The sequence below is a fragment of the Euprymna scolopes genome, chromosome 41 (assembly GCF_053919585.1).
Source record: "Euprymna scolopes isolate OS-2025 chromosome 41, ASM5391958v1, whole genome shotgun sequence".
In the NCBI taxonomy this organism is placed as follows: Eukaryota; Metazoa; Mollusca; class Cephalopoda; order Sepiida; family Sepiolidae; genus Euprymna; species Euprymna scolopes.
In genome coordinates this window covers 24,710,091-24,729,940 of record NC_136522.1, presented here as the reverse complement: position 1 = coordinate 24,729,940, position 19,850 = coordinate 24,710,091, and the positions used below count along the sequence as shown (strand labels likewise).

Here is a 19,850-nt window from a genome sequence, read left to right as displayed (position 1 = left end):
AAATTTTCTTTAATCCACTGGGGTAGCATACTTTGGTTCCGTCGGCCATGACTGGGTAGAAGTTTTAATTAATTCTCAATTGTATTTTGAGTGTCGTCCACTAAAACCTTGAATCTCCAGGAAAGTTTACAACTGAATTTTACTTGATCCACTACGGCACGGTCCTTTGCATTTGAAATTCCGTGCAGATTACTGAGTTCGACATACAGACATATTAGTATAACATATATATTAGTATGACAGACATATTAGTATGACATATATATTAGTATGACAGACATATTAGTATGACATATATATTAGTATGACATATATATATTAGTATGACAGACATATTAGTATGACAAATATATTAGTATGACATACATATTAGCATGACATATATATTAGTATGACATATATATTAGTATGACAGACATATTAGTATGACATATATATTAGTATGACAGACATATTAGTATGACATATATATTAGTATGACAGACATATTAGTATGACATATATATTAGTATGACAGACATATTAGTATGACAGACATATTAGTAGGACATATATATTAGTATGACAGACATATTAGTATGACATATATATTAGTATGACAGACATATTAGTATGACATATATATTAGTATGACAGACATATTAGTATGACATATATATATTAGTATGACAGACATATTAGTATGACATATATATTAGTATGACAGACATATTAGTATGACAGACATATTAGTATGACAGACATATTAGTATGACATATATATTAGTATGACAGACATATTAGTATGACATATATATTAGTATGACAGACATATTAGTATGACATATATATTAGTATGACAGACATATTAGTATGACAGACATATTAGTATGACATATATATTAGTATGACAGACATATTAGTATGACATATATATTAGTATGACATATATATTAGTATGACATATATATTAGTACAGGCCGAGACATTTTCGTTTGTTCCAACGGACAATAAAAGAACATTCCGATGAATATAAATGAAGTTTGTCTCTTTATTAATGTGGTTAAAAAATTAAAAAGTATCTATAAATCTAGTTTGGCACTGTTAAGGTGTTAAACGAATTGTGTGTTTAAAATAATTATATCTCTATTTCTATCTCGATCTCTACAATTATATAAATGCAACTTTGTCTCTCTCTCTCTGTGAGTTCGTTCCTTATAGACTCCGAAACGGCTGAACAGTTTTTCTTTAAAATGTACAGAACTTTAGTGTATAAGTCTGGGAGTGATATTAGTTAGATTTTGTCTCAAATACCCCGATAATTACCGATAACCGATAATCGAAACCGTTATTTTAATTTATCTATCATCGGTAAAGCCATTTTTCCATGTCGTCATTTAACTACAATGATAGAACTACGAGTAATGTGGGTAAGTTGATAGCATGTTTTTTTTTTTGGGGGGGGTGCATAACGAGGTTTGTAGGTTCAAACCCTGCACGTAAATTTCTTAATGTTTTTTTTTTATTACTCGCAAAGAATTTTATAAGACTTGAAAATTTACGTGTTTTTTTTTTTGTTTTTTTTTCTTTTTTGCATAACGTGGTCCCGGGCGTAAATTTCTTAATGTTTTCTTTTTTTTCGTTAATTGGAAAGAAGTTTATATAAAATACTTTTATAAAAGAAACAGTAGGTTCTCTTGTTGTTCTTCCTAATGTAGAATAACATATATTTTTAGACTAAGTTACTGCGTTGTGGCATGAAAATACAGATATAGGAGTGTGAAACATTCATTGATCGTCATTCAATCCCGGGCAACGTCGTGTCTCCTTGGTAGTTTGAAATATAAATGTATATATATTCAATAAAAACCCTTCAAAATTTGCTGATGAGGAGACCTTGTTTATTAAAAAACTATATGTAATTATTGTACCTAACTTGATGTATACCACAATAAAAAGCATTGTTTTCCGAAATGATCGTACAGATAATTGATTTTGTTGTTGTTCCTTCTTATGAAACGGATTTTTAATTTAATTATAATTATATTTTTAAATTTTAAATTATCAATCGCATTACTTAATATATATATATATATATATATATATATATATATATATATATATATATATATATACTCACCCGTTTACTGTCCCTGCGCAGTCGGTACAGGTATCGTTATTCCCATTACAGACCCCACAGGCATCTCGGAGAGTCGATGTTTCATTTGGTAACAGACACTCATTACACGTATTTGCATTTTGTACCGCTCGATATTTGGTCGACCCTTGTTCAAAAAATACGAAAAGAAAATATATTTTATAGATTAAAAGAAATACATCATTCAATACTAAAAACGAAGATTCCTATCGGTTGATTTTGTCAGCCAATTCTAATTGTATCGTTCGCCATTATTATATCTTTCTAAGAAAAGCCAGACAACACAAAGATTTAAATAAACGAATGCTTATTTGTTTAAACTCATACATTTCGACGTAGCCCGCCTTTATCATGATTTTGTTTCTGTCGCATGGTGTTATTATGAAACGAAACGAAATTATTAAGTATCCGCGTTCTGTCGTTCAACGGTGATTTTTTTTACAAGAATCACAGTTGAACAACATCATAGTTAAACAGCACCGTTGAATACTATCACAATTGAACATCACCGTTGAATACCATCACAATTGAACATCACCGTTGAACGCTATCACAATTGAACATCACCGTTTAACGCTATCACAATTGAACATCACCGTTGAAGACTATCACAATTGAAAATCTCCGTTGACCACTATCACAATTGAACACCACCGTTGAACTCTATCACCATTGAACATCTCCGTTGAATGCTATCACAATTGAACATCTCCGTTAAACACTATCACAATTGAACATCGCCGTTGAACACTATCACAATTGAACATTACCGTTGAACACTATAACAACTGAACATCACAGTTGAACACCATCACAATTGAACATGCACGTTGAACACTATCACAATTGAACATTACCGTTGAACACTATCACAATTGAACATCACAGTTGAACACTATCACAATTGAACATCACCGTTGAACACTATCACAATTGAACGTCAACGTTGAACACTATCACAATTGAACAACACCGGTGAACACTATCACAATTGAAGACCACCGTTGAACGCTATCATAATTGAACATCGCCGTTGAACACTATCAAAATTGAACATCTCCGTTGAACACTATCACAAGTGAACATCACAGTTGAACACAAAGACAATTGAACATCACTGTTAAACACTATAACAATTAAACATCATCGTTGAAAACTATCACAATTGAACATCTCCATTGAACACTATCACAATTGAACATCTCTGTTGAATACTATCACAATTGAACATCATCGTTGAACACTATCACAATTGAACATCACCATTGAATACTATCGCAATTGAACACCACCGTTAACGCTATCACAATTGAACATTACCGTTGAACACTATCACAATTGAACATTACCGTTGAACACTATCACAATTGAATATCACCGTTGAACACAAAAACAATTGGACATCACCGTTTTACAATATAACAATTGAACATCACCGTTGAACGCTATCACAATTGAACATCTCCATTGAACACTATCACAATTGAACATCACCGTTGAACACTATCACAATTGAACATCTCCGTTTAACACTATCACAATGTAAAATCACGGTTTAACACTATCACAATTGAACATCACCGTTGAACACTATCACAATTGGACATCACAGTTGAACACTATCACAATTGAATATATCAGTTGAACGATATCACAGTTTTACATCACCGTTGAACACTATCACAATTGAACATCACCGTTGAACGCTATCACAGTTGAACATCACCGTTCAACACTATCACAATTGAACATCTCCGTTGAACACTATCACAATTGAACATGACCGTTGAACACTATCACAATTGAACATTACCGTTGAACGCAATCACAATTGAATATTACCCTTGAACACTATCACAATTGAATATCACCGTTGAACACAAAAACAATTGGACATCACCGTTTTACAATATAACAATTGAACATCACCGTTGAACGCTATCACAATTGAACATCTCCATTGAACACTATCACAATTGAACATCACCGTTGAACACTATCACAATTGAACATATCCGTTTAACACTATCACAATGTAAAATCACGGTTGAACACTATCACAATTGAACATCACCGTTGAACACTATCACAATCGAACATCACAATTGAACTCTATCACAATTGAACATTACCGTTGAACACTATCAAAATAGAACATCAACGTTGAACGCTATCACAGTTGAACATCACCGTTGAACACTATCACAAATGAACATCACCGTTGAACGCTATCACAATTGAACATCACAGTTGAACACAATAACAATTGAACATCACCATTAAACACTATCGCAATTGAACATAACTGTTGAACACTATCACAACTGAAACTCACCGTTGACGCTATGACAATTGAACATCACCGTTGAATGCTATCACAATTGAACATCACCGTTGAACACTATCACAATTGAACATAATCGTTGAACACTATCACAATTGAACATCACCATTGAATACTATCGCAATTGAACATCACCGTTAACGCTATCACAATTGAACATGCACGTTGAACACTATCACAATTGGACATTACCGTTGAACACTATCACAATTAAACATCAACGTTGAACGCTACCACAAGTGAACATCACCGTAGAATGCTATCACAATTGAACATCACCATTCTACACTATCACAATTGAAAATCACCGTTCTACACTATCACAATTGAACATCACCGTTGAACACTATCACAATTGAATAACACCGTTGAACACTAAAAAAATTGAACATCTCCGTTGAACACCATCACAATTGAACATTACCGTTGAAACACTATCACAATTGAACACCACCGTTGAACACTATCACAATTTAACATGCACGTTGAACACTACCACAGTTGAACGTCACTGTTGAACACTATCACAATTGAACATCACAGTGTAACACTATCAAAATTGAACATCACCATTGAACACTATCACAATTGGACATCACAGTTGAACACTATCACAATTGAATATCACCGTTGAACGCTATCACAGTTTAACATCACCGTTGAACACTATCACAATTGAACATCACCGTTAACGCTATCACAATTAAACATTACCGTTGAACACTATCACAATTAAACATCAACGTTGAACACTATCACAAGTGAACATCACCGTTGAATGCTATCACAATTGAACATCACAGTTCTACACTATCACAATTGAACATCACCGTTCTACACTATCACAATTGAACATCACCGTTGAACACTATCACAATTGAACATCACCGTTGAAAACTATCACAATTGGACATCATCATTAAACACTATCACAATCGAACATCACCGTTGAACACTACATAATTGAACATCATCGTTGAATGCTATCACAATTGAACATCATCGTTGAACACTATATCAATTGAACATAACCACTGAACACTATCATAATTGAACATCACCGTTGAATGTTATCACAACTGAACATCACAGTTTAACACTATCACAAGTTAACATCACCGTTGAACACTATCCAAATTGAACATTACGATTGAACACTATCACAATTGAACATTACCGTTGAATGCTATCACAATAGAACATCACAGTTGAACACTATCACAATAGAACATTACCGTTGAACACTATCACAATTTAACATCACCGTTGAACACTATCAGAATTGAACATCACCGTTGAACACTATCACAATTGAACATCACCATTGAACGCTATCACAATTGGACATCATCGTTGAACATTATCACAATGGAACATCACCGTTGAACGCTATTACAATTGAACATCATCGTTGAATGCTATCACAATTGAACATCACCGTTAAACACTATCACAATTGAACATTACCGTTGAACACTATCACAAATGAACATCACCGTTAAATGCTATCACAATTGAACATTACCGTTGAACACTATCACAATTGAACATCACCGTTGAACACTATCACAATTGAACATCACAGTTTAACACTATCACAATTGAACATCACCGTTGAACACTATCACAATTGAACATCATCGTTGAACACTATCACAATTGAACATCACTGTTGAACACTATCACAATTGAACATCATCGTTGAACGCTATCTCAACTGAACATCACCGTTGAACACTATCACAATTGAACATCACCGTTGAACACTATCACAATTGAACATCAACGTTGTACAATATTACGGTTTAACAATCGTTGAAATACGGCACGCGGATACTTAATAATTTTAATTTGTTTCGTAATAACACTATGGAACGGATAAACACCCTAATGAAACATCGATTTTAATAAATAAACATTCGTTTATATATATATATATATATATATATATATATATATATATATATATATATATATATAGAGAGAGAGAGAGAGAGAGAGAGAGAGAGAGAGAGAGAGAGAAGCGTTGACTGTTATTAAGGCAATCGAGTTTTGATCCTGGCTTTAGATAATTGCTTGTCTAGCTGCACTGATGAGCTGTGATACAGTGAGAAAGTACTGTATATAGCGCGAATCAAGGGAAACATTTACTAAGCTTTGTAAGGAGCGTTCTAAAAACTACCGTTTCCCGTGACACAAAACACACAATCAAGCTTGATGTTTAATTTGTGAACATCTTCGTCACGGTCTTTATTTCTGCGAACATCGTAATTCGATTTTACCAATCATATGTTACTAAAGCGTAGTATCAGCAGCAGTCGCTAATATACTATAAAAAGAGTGCCTACTTTCATTCGGATATCATTCAGGACCTTTCCCCATACTCCTAACGCCCAGTGGCGTCTCCTCCGTTGCTAACGAATTCACCTTTCCAAACGAACTTTTGTCAGGTATTATAGAAACTTTTTCCAGCTTCGACTCATGTGCAACTGTTGATCCAACTCCTGGTTCATTCTGCAACTCCAGCTGCCCTAATCCCTTTCTGAAACGTTTGTTCACTCTTTCTCTTTCCAGATGTTCTTACTCCAACTCCTTCCAGCATCGTCTTCTAAAATGACCCCCGTTTTCGGAGACTCTTGCTCCAGTACTTTCCTGCATCACCTGCTCCTTGTTCCGTTGTTGTCCTTTCCAGTTCCCATTTATCGAACCTTTGACCACGTCCACGCAGCCCGGTCCTACCTAAAATATCTAATTACACTTTAATCACTGTATGACGTCTTACCATGGTGTCAAAATTCCAGTTCTATCATTCCTGTTGATCCAATTTTTCCTGATGTCCATTTTTAAGAATGGCTCTTTTGTCGTCCCAGTTTCTCCTGATATCCAGTTTCCAGGGACACCATTCCTTCCTTTTAGAGACGTCATTGTTATCCTTTATGCTTACATAAACTCATTCTTATCGATCCAGCCTTCCTGCTTCCAGTTATGTCACCAATCCTCTTCCTACAGTTCTTTCTTTATTACTTTTGTATCTTTAGTGCAACTAAATAACGACTCTTTTTTACAATTGTTCATCTGTATTTGTCATCTTTTCTTTGCCATTTGCTTTATTTTCGTCGGTTGTAAGACTGATCTGATACGGTGATCGGAGTAGCGGTGCAGCTGAAGGGTCGGCTAACACTCTTGAGGTGATTGAACTCTGCAACACAGTAGTTCGAATAATTGAAATAATACAAATTTAAATCATTGTTTTATTTTTGCGATTCTTAAGTTTTACCATTAAATGAAATGAATTAGTTTTAAAAAATTCACATTTTCACCAGCAAAACACACAACTTAAAATAAATAAATAAATAAATAAATAAATAAAGATGAACACGAAAACGCAATAACTCAAAATAACAGTTTGAATCTATAACATACTGTCAACAATGTAATATTAAGTTTGTTAAATCGACTCGAGAAAAGTACATATTGTCAGTAACACAATATTAATTCGTTAACTCTATACAGAAAACGCTTCGTGTTTAGTCTTGTCTAACAATTAAAAAAAAAGTCCGAACTGTAAAATTTCGTTAATAAATGAAGAAAAACAAATTATTAAATACGTCTACGTCACGAAAAACAATTTAAAATTTTAATATAACCACTAAGACCACACGAAATATTTCGTTGATGGAAGCATTTTTGAATTTCAGACATTTGCCAAATCGACTTCCAAACAACCCAAAATAATACATCTCGGTGAAAATAGTAAAACGATACCAAAAAAGCTAAAAAAAAAAAAAATTTTAACCCCAAATCTACAGGCACGAAGAATTTTCAATCTGCTGCACCAGGACTCCAAAGATGTACACAATCCTTTCGAGTTGCATGCGAATGTCGATCAAAGGAGGAAATTTGTTGGCACTAGTAATACAGTGAATATTGCATATAAATATCGTCTCCTTATTGGACAAAAGCTCCAATAAGCAGTTTCCTTCAGCCAATCAGAGAAGCGAAAACATTCAGTGCTGAAAATAGGCTAATAATATAAAAGCGTATACACACAATAGGACAATAGACGTGTATATGGCGTAATCCTGTACTTTGGAGTGAAGTGCACCTCGGCAAGATGTCCACAGTTAATGAGAGACTTTTGAAGAAATAAATAAACACTGACCAGCGATCACGAATAAATTTCAGATTGATATATATATGTTATATATACATACATATATATATATATATATATATATATATATATATATATTAACCTCTCATTAACCTTTATCATCGATTGGTATCTGGCCTTGTTAAATGGTGACCATTTATTAAATAGTATAGAACATGTCTGCTAGTATTCATCTGGTGATTTGGATTCACGTGCACTCAAATTTCGCATCAACCTACTTAGTCAGAAGCAGGCATGACTTCACATGGTCAAAGAGAGAGTGTGCAAGTGGAGGTGTAAGTGGTCGTTGGGAGGTTTAGAAGTGAAAAAAAAAACGTATAAGAATAACTTAACCTATTGACTAGATCGTAATTAAGGGATTAAGGTCCCCAGATTTCTCTAGCCCAGAACATTCTTCGTCACTAGCAGAAAAGGCGACGTTTACATCTTAATTAATATTCTTCCTCTTATTGCTGTAAGAAATGAAGACGATCAGGAACAAAAGCATTCAGTCGAAGGTTCGAGGTGAAATTTGATTGTTCTCTTATGATTTCTTAGTTTCATTAATAACAAATGTGTATTGTATTTGATTGTTATATACAAGACATTGGCCTTCCATTTAGTGAAAAATAAAGTTCATCAACGTTTAAACAATAACATTCATTATTTTTAGTTAAGAATCCAAATAATAATTTATATGTTGATGTTACGATTTTAGTTTTGTTGTTTTTTTTTGTTTAGCCCAAACAAAGCGTATTGCCACTGAAGCCAAATAACGAATATGATATGGGCAATATTTATAGAGGATCAATCTCAGTGGGGAGTTGGGCGGCAAGATGCTTCTTTACATTACATTCAAAGTTCTGCATGTTCTGTATTTCACTGGTCTGTACGACCAATGAAAATGGTGTGAAGGTGGGGGATTCCAAAGGAAACCAGTCCGGGAATAAAGTTAGCTGAATAAAAAAATTTTCAACATCTACTGATCTCTAAAATAAGTGACATCGAAAATAAGTGACCTCAAAATTAAGATTTTGCTGCTAGTCGGCTATGACAAGGGAATATCCGTTGAGTGGGTACAAATGCAATAAGTTTATTTGAGCATATTCTGTGGAAGTACTTGTAAAACAAGCATAGGGCTACAAGACTGTAGCGATGTGACAGAGGTTGGAGCTTGGCAGACAGTGCAGAATCTAATTAAGACTATTATTGCACCCTGCCTGATAGTGGTTTCTATCCTAGCACAGATGTGTCAACAATAATCCATACATGAACGAAGGCGGCATTATTAAGATATATGATGCTGGCAGGCGGGAGAAGTTTTTAATCCGGTATATGGAGCCTACATACTACTAGTAGGTCAGATATCGGACAATGTAAATCAAGAAATGTCTTTGTTTTGTCAGAAACGTGTTGGACATATGTGTATGTAAATCCACGTGAGGAGAGCACATGTTTGATCACGTTTCTGATGTCACAAGGAAAGATAGATTTCAATATATTCAGTTAAAAGGGGTCGAGGTCAATCAAATCAGAGAGAGAGAGAGTCACGTTCGGGAGTTAGTTCAGAGTGTACAGACAGCAGTTGAGTTTGCTGAAATCTTTTTTGGAAGCGACTAAAAAGAGAAACAAAAAATTAAACTTTGAGAGGCAATTAAATTCTTGATCATCAATCAGCCAGCTGGTGGAACATTGATCATCATATTTGTTTGTCTTCGTTGTTATCTTTCAACCTGAAAAGGTGATGTGTTTTTGTGACAGCTTTGTTAACGAACTTTGTATGAAACACTACTTCCATAAAGTTAACTGAATCCCCTCCTTCAATAATGTGTTCATCTCCAATGCGTGATTAGAACTGTCTACGCCTTTCTTTATATCCAGCTCCTATTATAAATATGAACTGTTTGTAATCTATTATAAATGTCGTTCTCAGTCCCATTTCCTGATATGTACACCCACAACACAACATCACTATTATATATAAATTTTCCGGTTAAACACATTTTAAAAATATTTAATATTCGATTTTCACTCTGTGCATATCTTTTGGCAGGAAATGTAAATGAATTTATTTATTTGCTTTTTTTCTGTATATAGAGTATGAATATCAAAGATTATATCTCAATATAAAGTAAAGTATTCTGCTTTGTTTTTTGTTTTTGTTTTTTTTTTCTTTGCCAAAATAGTTTTGGTTTCAGAAAAATTAAAAGTCAAACATTATATTATTAGAATTAAAAAAAAAAGCAAAATGTTTTTTTTTTAAATAAATATTATAAAATGATTACTACAGTCCAACACATTTTACGCAAAATGTTAATTTAATAAAATTAAAGATTTTAAAGAAAAGAATATATCGCAAAATACGTGACATAAAACAAACACCTTATTTTAGATAGACACGCGATAGTTTGTTTTATTCTTATATAATGGGACAGATGGATTAGTTAGCAAGTTTTGATAGTGCATGGGAACTAATAAATGTTACAATAATGAAAAGTTCCTTTATGAATTCAAAGAAAAAATATGTATAGATATATGCGTTGTGAGAACCAAAGTGAACACAAAGAGGGGAAGTGACGCCATGTTTTGTCTTGAGTTTATTCAGTTCTCGTTTAAAGCAATCTACGAAACAATGTTAACAGTTGTCCATTTCTTTCTCCCTCTCTCTTTCTTACTTTCTCTCTCTTTCTTACTTTCTCTCCCTTTCTCTCTCTCTCTCTCTCTCTCTCTCTCTCTCTCTCTTACACTGCAGAAGAAACCGTTTTTGTTTTAATTCTTTTGTGCTCTAAAAGTAGAAAATATCCCCGAACGATTTTTTTCCAACGTTTAGCGTCGACATCACAACGGAATAAGCAATTACCAACCACAAACGATATCATGAGGTCCAAACCATTAGATGAAATTTGGCTGACAAGAGAACAAAACCAGTACGAAATGACACGTCAATTTATTAAAGAGACCGTACTCCGAGTTATCAACGTTGAAGATGGAATATTATAAAAAGAAATAATGGCAAAGTCTATCCATACAAAATTAAATCATTTGTCTTAAAAACTTAAGACAATTTGAAAAAAATGTTGGTAGTAACTGAGAGTTCAAAAGTCAAAGGACGTTCTAGGTGAAAAGAATAATTTTTGTCTGTAAAAATAAATTGAATACACGTGTCCATTTCGGTGGTCATCGTACGAATTTGAGTTTTAAGATGTGTTTAAATCGCATAAGCGTGTAAATTTGTATGTATTAGCGATCCTGTTTTACCAGTGAGAGAAAATACATACGAACTTGTGTGCGATATAGTTCAGTTGGTAATGTTCATACACTATGTAACAGAGCGCGGACGCGTGTATGGCAGCTGTATGCAAATTACCGAGCTGTGTGCGAGATGACGTCACGGCAAGGAAACATGAAAAAGATTATAAAAGAAGGTATAGGCAGATCGATGATCACGATCAGGAGAACAGAGCGACAGAAAAAGATGCATGCTAAACATGGCCGGACAGAGATGGAATACCTATAGATAAGTGTTCTGTTGTTTAATTGGAAAAATTGGGAGTTCAGTTATTCCTTGTCTTCTGTTCCTTGCGAGGTGTTAATATATTCACGAAAATGTTACAGCTAGAGCTATGTTTAATAGTCCTTGAAAATCGCCTGTTATGCTTGCTGAAGACGTTACTGAAAAACGAAATCTCCAGAGGCTAAAATTAATTTTACAATCACGTATCCACGAAATAATAATACCGGAAAAAAAGGGAAAGAAATCTATGTGTTTGAGTTTTTATAGTATGCGTTAGAATTTGTAATGGACTTTCTTGGGTCTCTGATTGGTTGCAAGAAACTGTTGATTTAAACTTTTGTCCAATCGAGAATCGATACGTAAAACAAATAACATATAATACTCTCCCCCTTTTTCTCTCTCTCTCTCCTTCTCTTTCATTCCTTGTTTGTTTCCATGCTCCGCGACCCCCCTTCCACTACTCCCTCTGTCTTATTTGGATCTGTGTCGTGACATGTTACTGCTGTGGGAACAAGGCGTAATGAGCAGACGAACTAATGACGTAATGTCATACGTAATCATATATAGATAACGAATTTACCTGGTGGATGACACGTATTTTTGCAGTCTCTGCTATTTATAGATGATGAGTTCGATACACAATATCCACAGGAATCGATGGTCGCTGATCCATTGCAAATTTGGGCACAGTCCTGTCCGAAATCGATAGATCGATTCGTAGTTCCGCCTACACAAAACCCGCACAAATTGATCGACGCATTGCCGTTACAAACACCTGTCAAAGAAAATTGATATATATATTTATTTTTCTCTACATGAAGTTAGGTGTGTTTATTTATATGAAAAACGTATGCGTTTGTGTGAGACAAAGCCTATTTGGGTATGTATATCTTTGTTATTTTCATAGACAAACATTTTTAAGGTATAAACTCAATAATTACTATCAGTTATGAACAGAGCATATTTATAAACAACATTAAGCTAAATTCCTGAGATCAAAATTTTGCTCATCTTTGTTTTGTTAAAAAAAGATGGTTCATTTAATGGATAGTAACATCTATGTTTTCTATCGAAGAAATATATATATATATATATATATATATATATATATATATATAACTACTTCATTTACTCACATAAAATTAATATACGAAAGTATAGATTTATGCGTAAACTTTAAGTATTTACTTCGAAAGTGCTCAATACGTATGTATAGCTAGTTAGTAATTTATAAATAAATATATATTTTATAAATTACTATATATATATATATATATATATATATATATATATATATATATCTTGAGTTGAGCTTATTGGGAAGTGATACACGATATACCATTAGCGTATTAAGCGATGCTCTTTGTGTAAACAAATCGAACTTAGATATTCGGACGATGTCAAGACATCGTTAATTCACTGCCCGCACAGCAACTGCCGATTAGTGTAATGGTTCGAAGCCTTGACTGTCGTACAGACGGTCGGGTTTAGATCCTGGTTTGAGGAAGTTGCCTGTCTAGCCGCACTGATGAGCTGTAATATATATATATATATATATATATATATATATATATATATATATATATATATATATTTTATGGAAATACACTTTATTTCCTTATAATATATACAAATCCTTATTTAAGAAGCTCAATGTAATTATAGAGCAATACAATGAATGAATGACAAAAGTCTATATTCCAAAGTTCATGATGTTGACCATCTTACAATTTATTCCTTTAAATAAGTTAATATTTATAATTTTTGATTCAAAATGGCGTAATGTAAACATATATTAAGGTATTTACAGCGTCTCTTCAAATTTTCGGATATTTAATCATGTCAAAACGCACTTTATTTTACTTTTGATGGATTGCTTGTTGCTATTTTGTCTGATGAGTTAAGGGCAAAATTGATTCACCGATTGATATAAAAACTAAGTGATTGATTTTGTGCTACGAAACAGATACTGTCAAGAATTGTAAATGTCAGCTGAATTAAAGAAATAATTTGTAAAATGGTCAACATCATGAACTTTGAAAGACAGACTTTTATGATTCATTCAATATTAGTCCTCGCGCGAAAGAGCAGGACACAAAATGTTTTAAATAATAATAATAATAGAATAACAATAACAAAGACTTTCGCTGGTGATGACTACTATTGACCGTAACTGGTTATACAGTCCTTTTGAAATTTTCATCTCTATTTGCTCGTTATGTATGAATATTTGTTAATGAAACCTATATGAAATACGTTCCTTATTAAATTTTAAAGATTTTCTATTCTGAAAGAAGTTTTAAAAAATGTAATCTAAAAAAGTTATTTTAAAGTTTTTGTTAAAAAAATTAGATTTTCTCATTATTCAGACCTGTATTACAAAGAGGGGGTTGCAAAAAATGAGTTGTGGTGTGAGGAGAAATACAAACTGAAATAGAGAGATGGAGAGTTTTAAAATATAATCTTAAAAAGATAAGATACAAGTTAGAAAAGCATTTCATTCAAGGCATGAAAATTGTTAAACAAAATGTTTTTTACTATAGGCTTTAAAAATAAAGATACAAGATTCAATTTGAAATTTATTTATCTTCAAAGTGCACTTTTATAAATTTTACAAAGTTAGGTATAAAAATTTAATTTAAATTGAATTAAAAAAAATACCTTAGATTTATTTTATGTAATGTACATTTTGGTGCACGTCTTTCATCTAGCAATTTATGATATAGATATAAAATTTTCAATTACTTTTTTTAAAGTGCAACAGAATGTACATTACATAAAATAAATCCAAGGTAATTTTTTTATTCAATTTAAATTGAATTTTTATACTTTACTTTGTAAAATTTATAAAAGTGCACTTTGAAGATAAATAAATTTCAAATTGAATCTTGTACCTTTACTTTTAAAGCCTATAGTAAAAACATTATGTTTAACAATTTTCATGCCTTGGATGAAATGATTTTCTAGCTTGTATATATATATATATATATATATATATATATATATATATATATATATATATATGAGCAAACAGTTAATGAAATATGTTAAAAACACTTTGAAATGAGTTAAAAACATATTTAATCTGAAAAGGAAACGCTAGATAAATGGATAGTCCTTAATCCGCGGAGTTTCGAAGAAATACTCTCTTCTCATCAGAGGGTAGGAATTAGCAAACTGCGGGATCGGATTTTGCATGCAGAAGTATTTGATGAAACAACAAATATGTCAAAGATCTTACTTAAAAACAAAATAAGTTAAGCAGAGGGAATATGGTAAAGAAAAAGGTGATTACACATTAATGGATAGTCTGGTGGAAGATAAAAAATCCAGTGACGGTAAAATCCAAATGTAAAACTTCAAGAAAGTTAAAAGAGTTTCCATTTGTACAAGTAAAACCCTAGGAAATCCCGTAATTGGAAGAAGATCGTCCATAATAATCCAAAGGCAGAAATCCATGGAATAATTCACAAAAATGTGTACAAGGAAAAAATAATATTAATAAAAGAAAAATAAGATGTGCTTTTTACTCTACTTCCGAGACATAACTATAAATAAAAAAAATCTGGGAAGAGAAAGGAGAGAAAAAAATGATAAAGTTAAATACAAAATATAAAATAAAGGGAAAAAAAAGTCAAACTGACCCAGACAGGAAATATTAAAGGCGCGAAAATATATATAGGGCAAAATAATATAGGTCAACTGAAATGTACAGGTCATCACTTAAAAAATGTCAGCAAGAGTTGTTAAACGACATTAAAAGGAAAATAAAAATAAATACATAAATATATAATAAATAAATAGAAAATAAATAAATAAAAAATGAAATATAATAAAAAATAAAATATAATATAAAATAAAATAAGAATAAAAATAAAAAATAAAAATTATTTAAGGGGAGAAGATGGCCGGTATCTGCAATTTCAGGAAAAAAGTAAGTAAATTCATATAGTAAAATTTAAGTAAATATACATACAAGATATGAAAGTGTGGGTAGATTGATATATTAGATAGATAGGAAAGTTTAAAGAATGAAACAGAAAATGCAGATAAAAACCGGCCATGCAAAGAAGAGATAAAGAATTAAAATAAAGGATTATTAAATTATAAAGTATTAAGAAGTATGTCGAAAAACGATAAAGTTAAAGAAAAAATATTTTATATCTATATAAAGGCTAAAAGTAATAACTATGTAATTTCAAAATTGTCATGATTAAATTTGGACTTATGTTTACAGAAAGAGATCAGTTCATTTTTAGAATTTATTATATTGTTTCTTAGAGGGGAAGTAATTATAATTATAGCTTCGGTTGTGCAGAGGCGACACGACTTAGAGCCTGGAGTATAAGACTTAATTTTTTTATAATAGTCCATTTGATTGAGAAGGGAGTATTGTTAGAGTTAAGTTTTTTAATTAAAGTGGTTAGAGAAGTTCCTTGGTTATTATTAGAATTATGGTTGTTAAAAGAAGAAATGTGGTTTGATATTCTTTTCTTAATTAATGTTGAAGTAGCGCCGATATATGTATGTACTTTATTAAAAGCTCGAGGTTTGGTATTAATATTAATTTGCTGATTTGTATTAGTTAAATAGTTTGAATTTTGTTCATAGTGTTCAACAAATGGTAGGACAATGTCTGTATGAGGACTATTTTGGAGGGGATAATGAGTGTTGTTAGTGTTAGGATGGTTGTTAGGAGAAATATTATTATTCTCATTAATATTATTATTATTATTATTATTATTATTATTATTATTATCATCATCATTATTACTAGTTGTATGATTGTAGATGGAAGGGCTGCTCGAATGGTGTATTGGATTAGTAACTATATCAGATGGAGGGTGGGAAGAAGAATAACTTGAAGACAAAATATTAGTGTCTGTTATGGGAGGATTGCGTGGGAGCTCAGTAATAGTGCAAGAATATATAACATCTTTATGGGTACAATCATTATTGAGTGGGCAAAGATGTTTGTTATTACAATTACAGTTAGTTTTGGGTTTAATTGGGAGAGGGATTTTTTGGGCTGATTTAATTTTTTTGTTATTAGATGTTAAGATTCTTTGTGCTAAATTAGGCATTGTTAAATAAGAAATCCGGATTGAATTTTTATTGAAAATAGAACTATATCTGTGTGGGTATTTGAAAGAGTTTTGTACAATGTTGAAGAATTCCTTAGGTATATTAGTTTTGACATTTAGGCTAAATGGAGGATTAAACCAAATATTTTTCTTTCTCCTGATGCGACTAGGTGGTTTAGAGGCATTGCGATTAGTATTTTAGTTTGGATTATAAATGTAGACTCGTTCATTGTTATTGATAGCGGCAGATCTTGTTATTTGAACTGGTTTCTTACGAGTCATATTGTGTGTGATTACAGATTTAAGGCGGCATGCAGGAGGAGCATAATTGTTGTATTTAATCTTTTCTTTGTGTCCTGAGTTCCATAAAGCATTATTGAAGAAAGTAGCACTTTGATTAAAAGTTCTTTATCAGCAGAAAGAGCAGAAATTCTTCTAGAGACAGATGGTACTATAGATTTTATAATTGAGTTGGGGTGGTTAGACGTATAAAAGCGTAAGATTAGGTTTATGATAGGGGCTATGAGTTTCGGTGTTAAGATTAAGTGTAACATCTAGAAAATTTGAAGTTTTTTTTGTTTGGTTCGATAATTATAGAAAGGCCAAAGTTATTGAAGAAGTTATGTAATTTTTTAATAGTCTTGTTGTACTCTCTTGGCCTGGCTGTTGTAGTAAAAAGGGCATCGTCTCTATAAAGAGCCCCTTGGATATGTTTAAAGTGATATTTAAGTTCTTTCAGTAAGAAGAGTCCCACTAAGTCTGTAACTTCTGCAGAGTCAGAAGCACCCATCAAGATGTCAAAATTATCAGGGGTATCCTTTCTAGTCCAAAGCTTATTGTTAAATTGTATAAGGGACTTTCTCGCTAGGATAATTAATTTTATTTCTAAATTAGTTAAGTCAGAATTTCTTTTAGCAAAGATAAGAGCCTTATTTAAAAGGATTGGAGAAATTGATTGATAATAATTTTGGATGTCAAATGTTTATATATATATATATATATATATATATATATATATATATATATATATATATATATATATATATATATTCACTGCTGGGAAAAGGTTTATGTCTAGCCACACTGATGGATTGAGATACAACGAAACAGTACTGTATGTGGATGACCATAAGCCCCCTCCCCTCTTTGAGTTGAGCACTTTGTAAATATATTTTCACCTGACGCGTATTTAAGCGATTAAGCGAAGCCCACTATTTGTTTGTAAACAGATTTATAGTTTGAGCACGGGCAAATGTTAATTTAATAGACATCTGAGGAGAAACATTTACGGGAACTGATTGGTGGTCCGATGCTTAGAACTGCCGCCTGTCAACACGAAGGTTGTAGATTCGATCCACGGCTGGGAAAAGGTGTATGACTAGCCGCATTACTGAGTTGTGATGCAACGAAACAGTACTCTATGTGGATATATATATATATATATATATATATATATGCGTGTGTGTGTGTGTGTTATTAAAAGCAGAGATAAAGAGACCTAAAAACTTCACGATGTTTAGTGTGAGCTTTGTCAAGAGTACCTGAAAGGTTTGTATCTCCTTTGTAAATATTGACGGCGTGAAACTCTAAAAAAAAGAAACTCCTGTCATAAATGTACGTCAGAATCAGAGATAAGTATTGAATTCCTTCACGCAGAAAAAATTCGACCGATTAACATCTTATACGCCGAAATATACGGTATATGTAGTATGTACATACTCTGTATGTGTGTTTATACGCATATTTTACCTCAATTATGCATATACATGTTTTAGATGCAGCATTATTTTTTTTTTTTTGGTTTAGCTTACTTAAGACCAGTTGTGTACATGAAAATAAAACGAATGGTTTTGAGAAATTATCAGAATATACAAAGAACAAAAAAAAACCCTAAAATCCTTACAAATATAACAGAATTTATTCACGCATACCAGTAATACACCGAAAATATGTACGCATGTCAAAGTCTCCCAATACCTGTATAAATAAAAAGGTGGACTTTCCAAGATGTGTATGGGTAGACCGACAGAATTGCTCTGTTTGGGTGGAGCGATCGATAACGTGCCGAAGAATTGGTGTGGTCAAGCAGATTTTGTCGCTTGGATAATTAAACAAGAGAGAAAAGGATTTGAAAAATATGTTGTCACTTTGATAGTCAGGCAGTATACGGAGAAAATAGAAAGTGGACTCCTGAGTCAAACCTTTTTATATGAGTGACTACATAGGTAAATCATCCAATGGTTAACTGTCCCGTCGTCACGTGATCCGATCCTTCATGCATTCTCCTCAAACCGATCAGTATTGGTAGCATAAATCTATATATAAAAAAGTGTCTGTGTGTGTGTGTCTGTGTGCGTCTGTGTGTGTACATTTTCCAGCGCAATAAGTCTGTCAATTTTTCAGTCTACAGACTCGAAATTTAATATACAGGGTACTGAGATTTGGGAAAATCTTTGTGATTGGTTTTCGGCTAGAAATTTGGCTGCTAAGGGGTCAAAGTTCAACAATTGGACCTTTGAGAACTCTACCAAACTCCTCCGACAATTTTGGGTCTAAACACTTGAAATTTTAAATATAGGTTCCTTGGACATGGCTCTAACTTAATAACTTGATTTGAG

At 32.5% G+C, this 19,850-nt stretch overlaps 1 protein-coding gene across 1 annotated transcript in view; it reads right to left on the bottom strand.

The window, feature by feature from the left end:
- LOC145266425 (uncharacterized) overlaps positions 1–19,850 on the bottom strand; it is a 156,124-nt gene that overhangs the window by 57,811 nt on the left and 78,463 nt on the right. Inside the window, exons 3-4 of the mRNA XM_080122094.1 lie at positions 12,729–12,923; positions 2,120–2,264 (exon numbers count right to left, since the gene is read on the bottom strand). Of these exons, the coding sequence (XP_079978220.1) occupies positions 2,120–2,264; positions 12,729–12,923 (340 nt within the window). The remainder of the gene's footprint in view (positions 1–2,119; positions 2,265–12,728; positions 12,924–19,850) is intronic.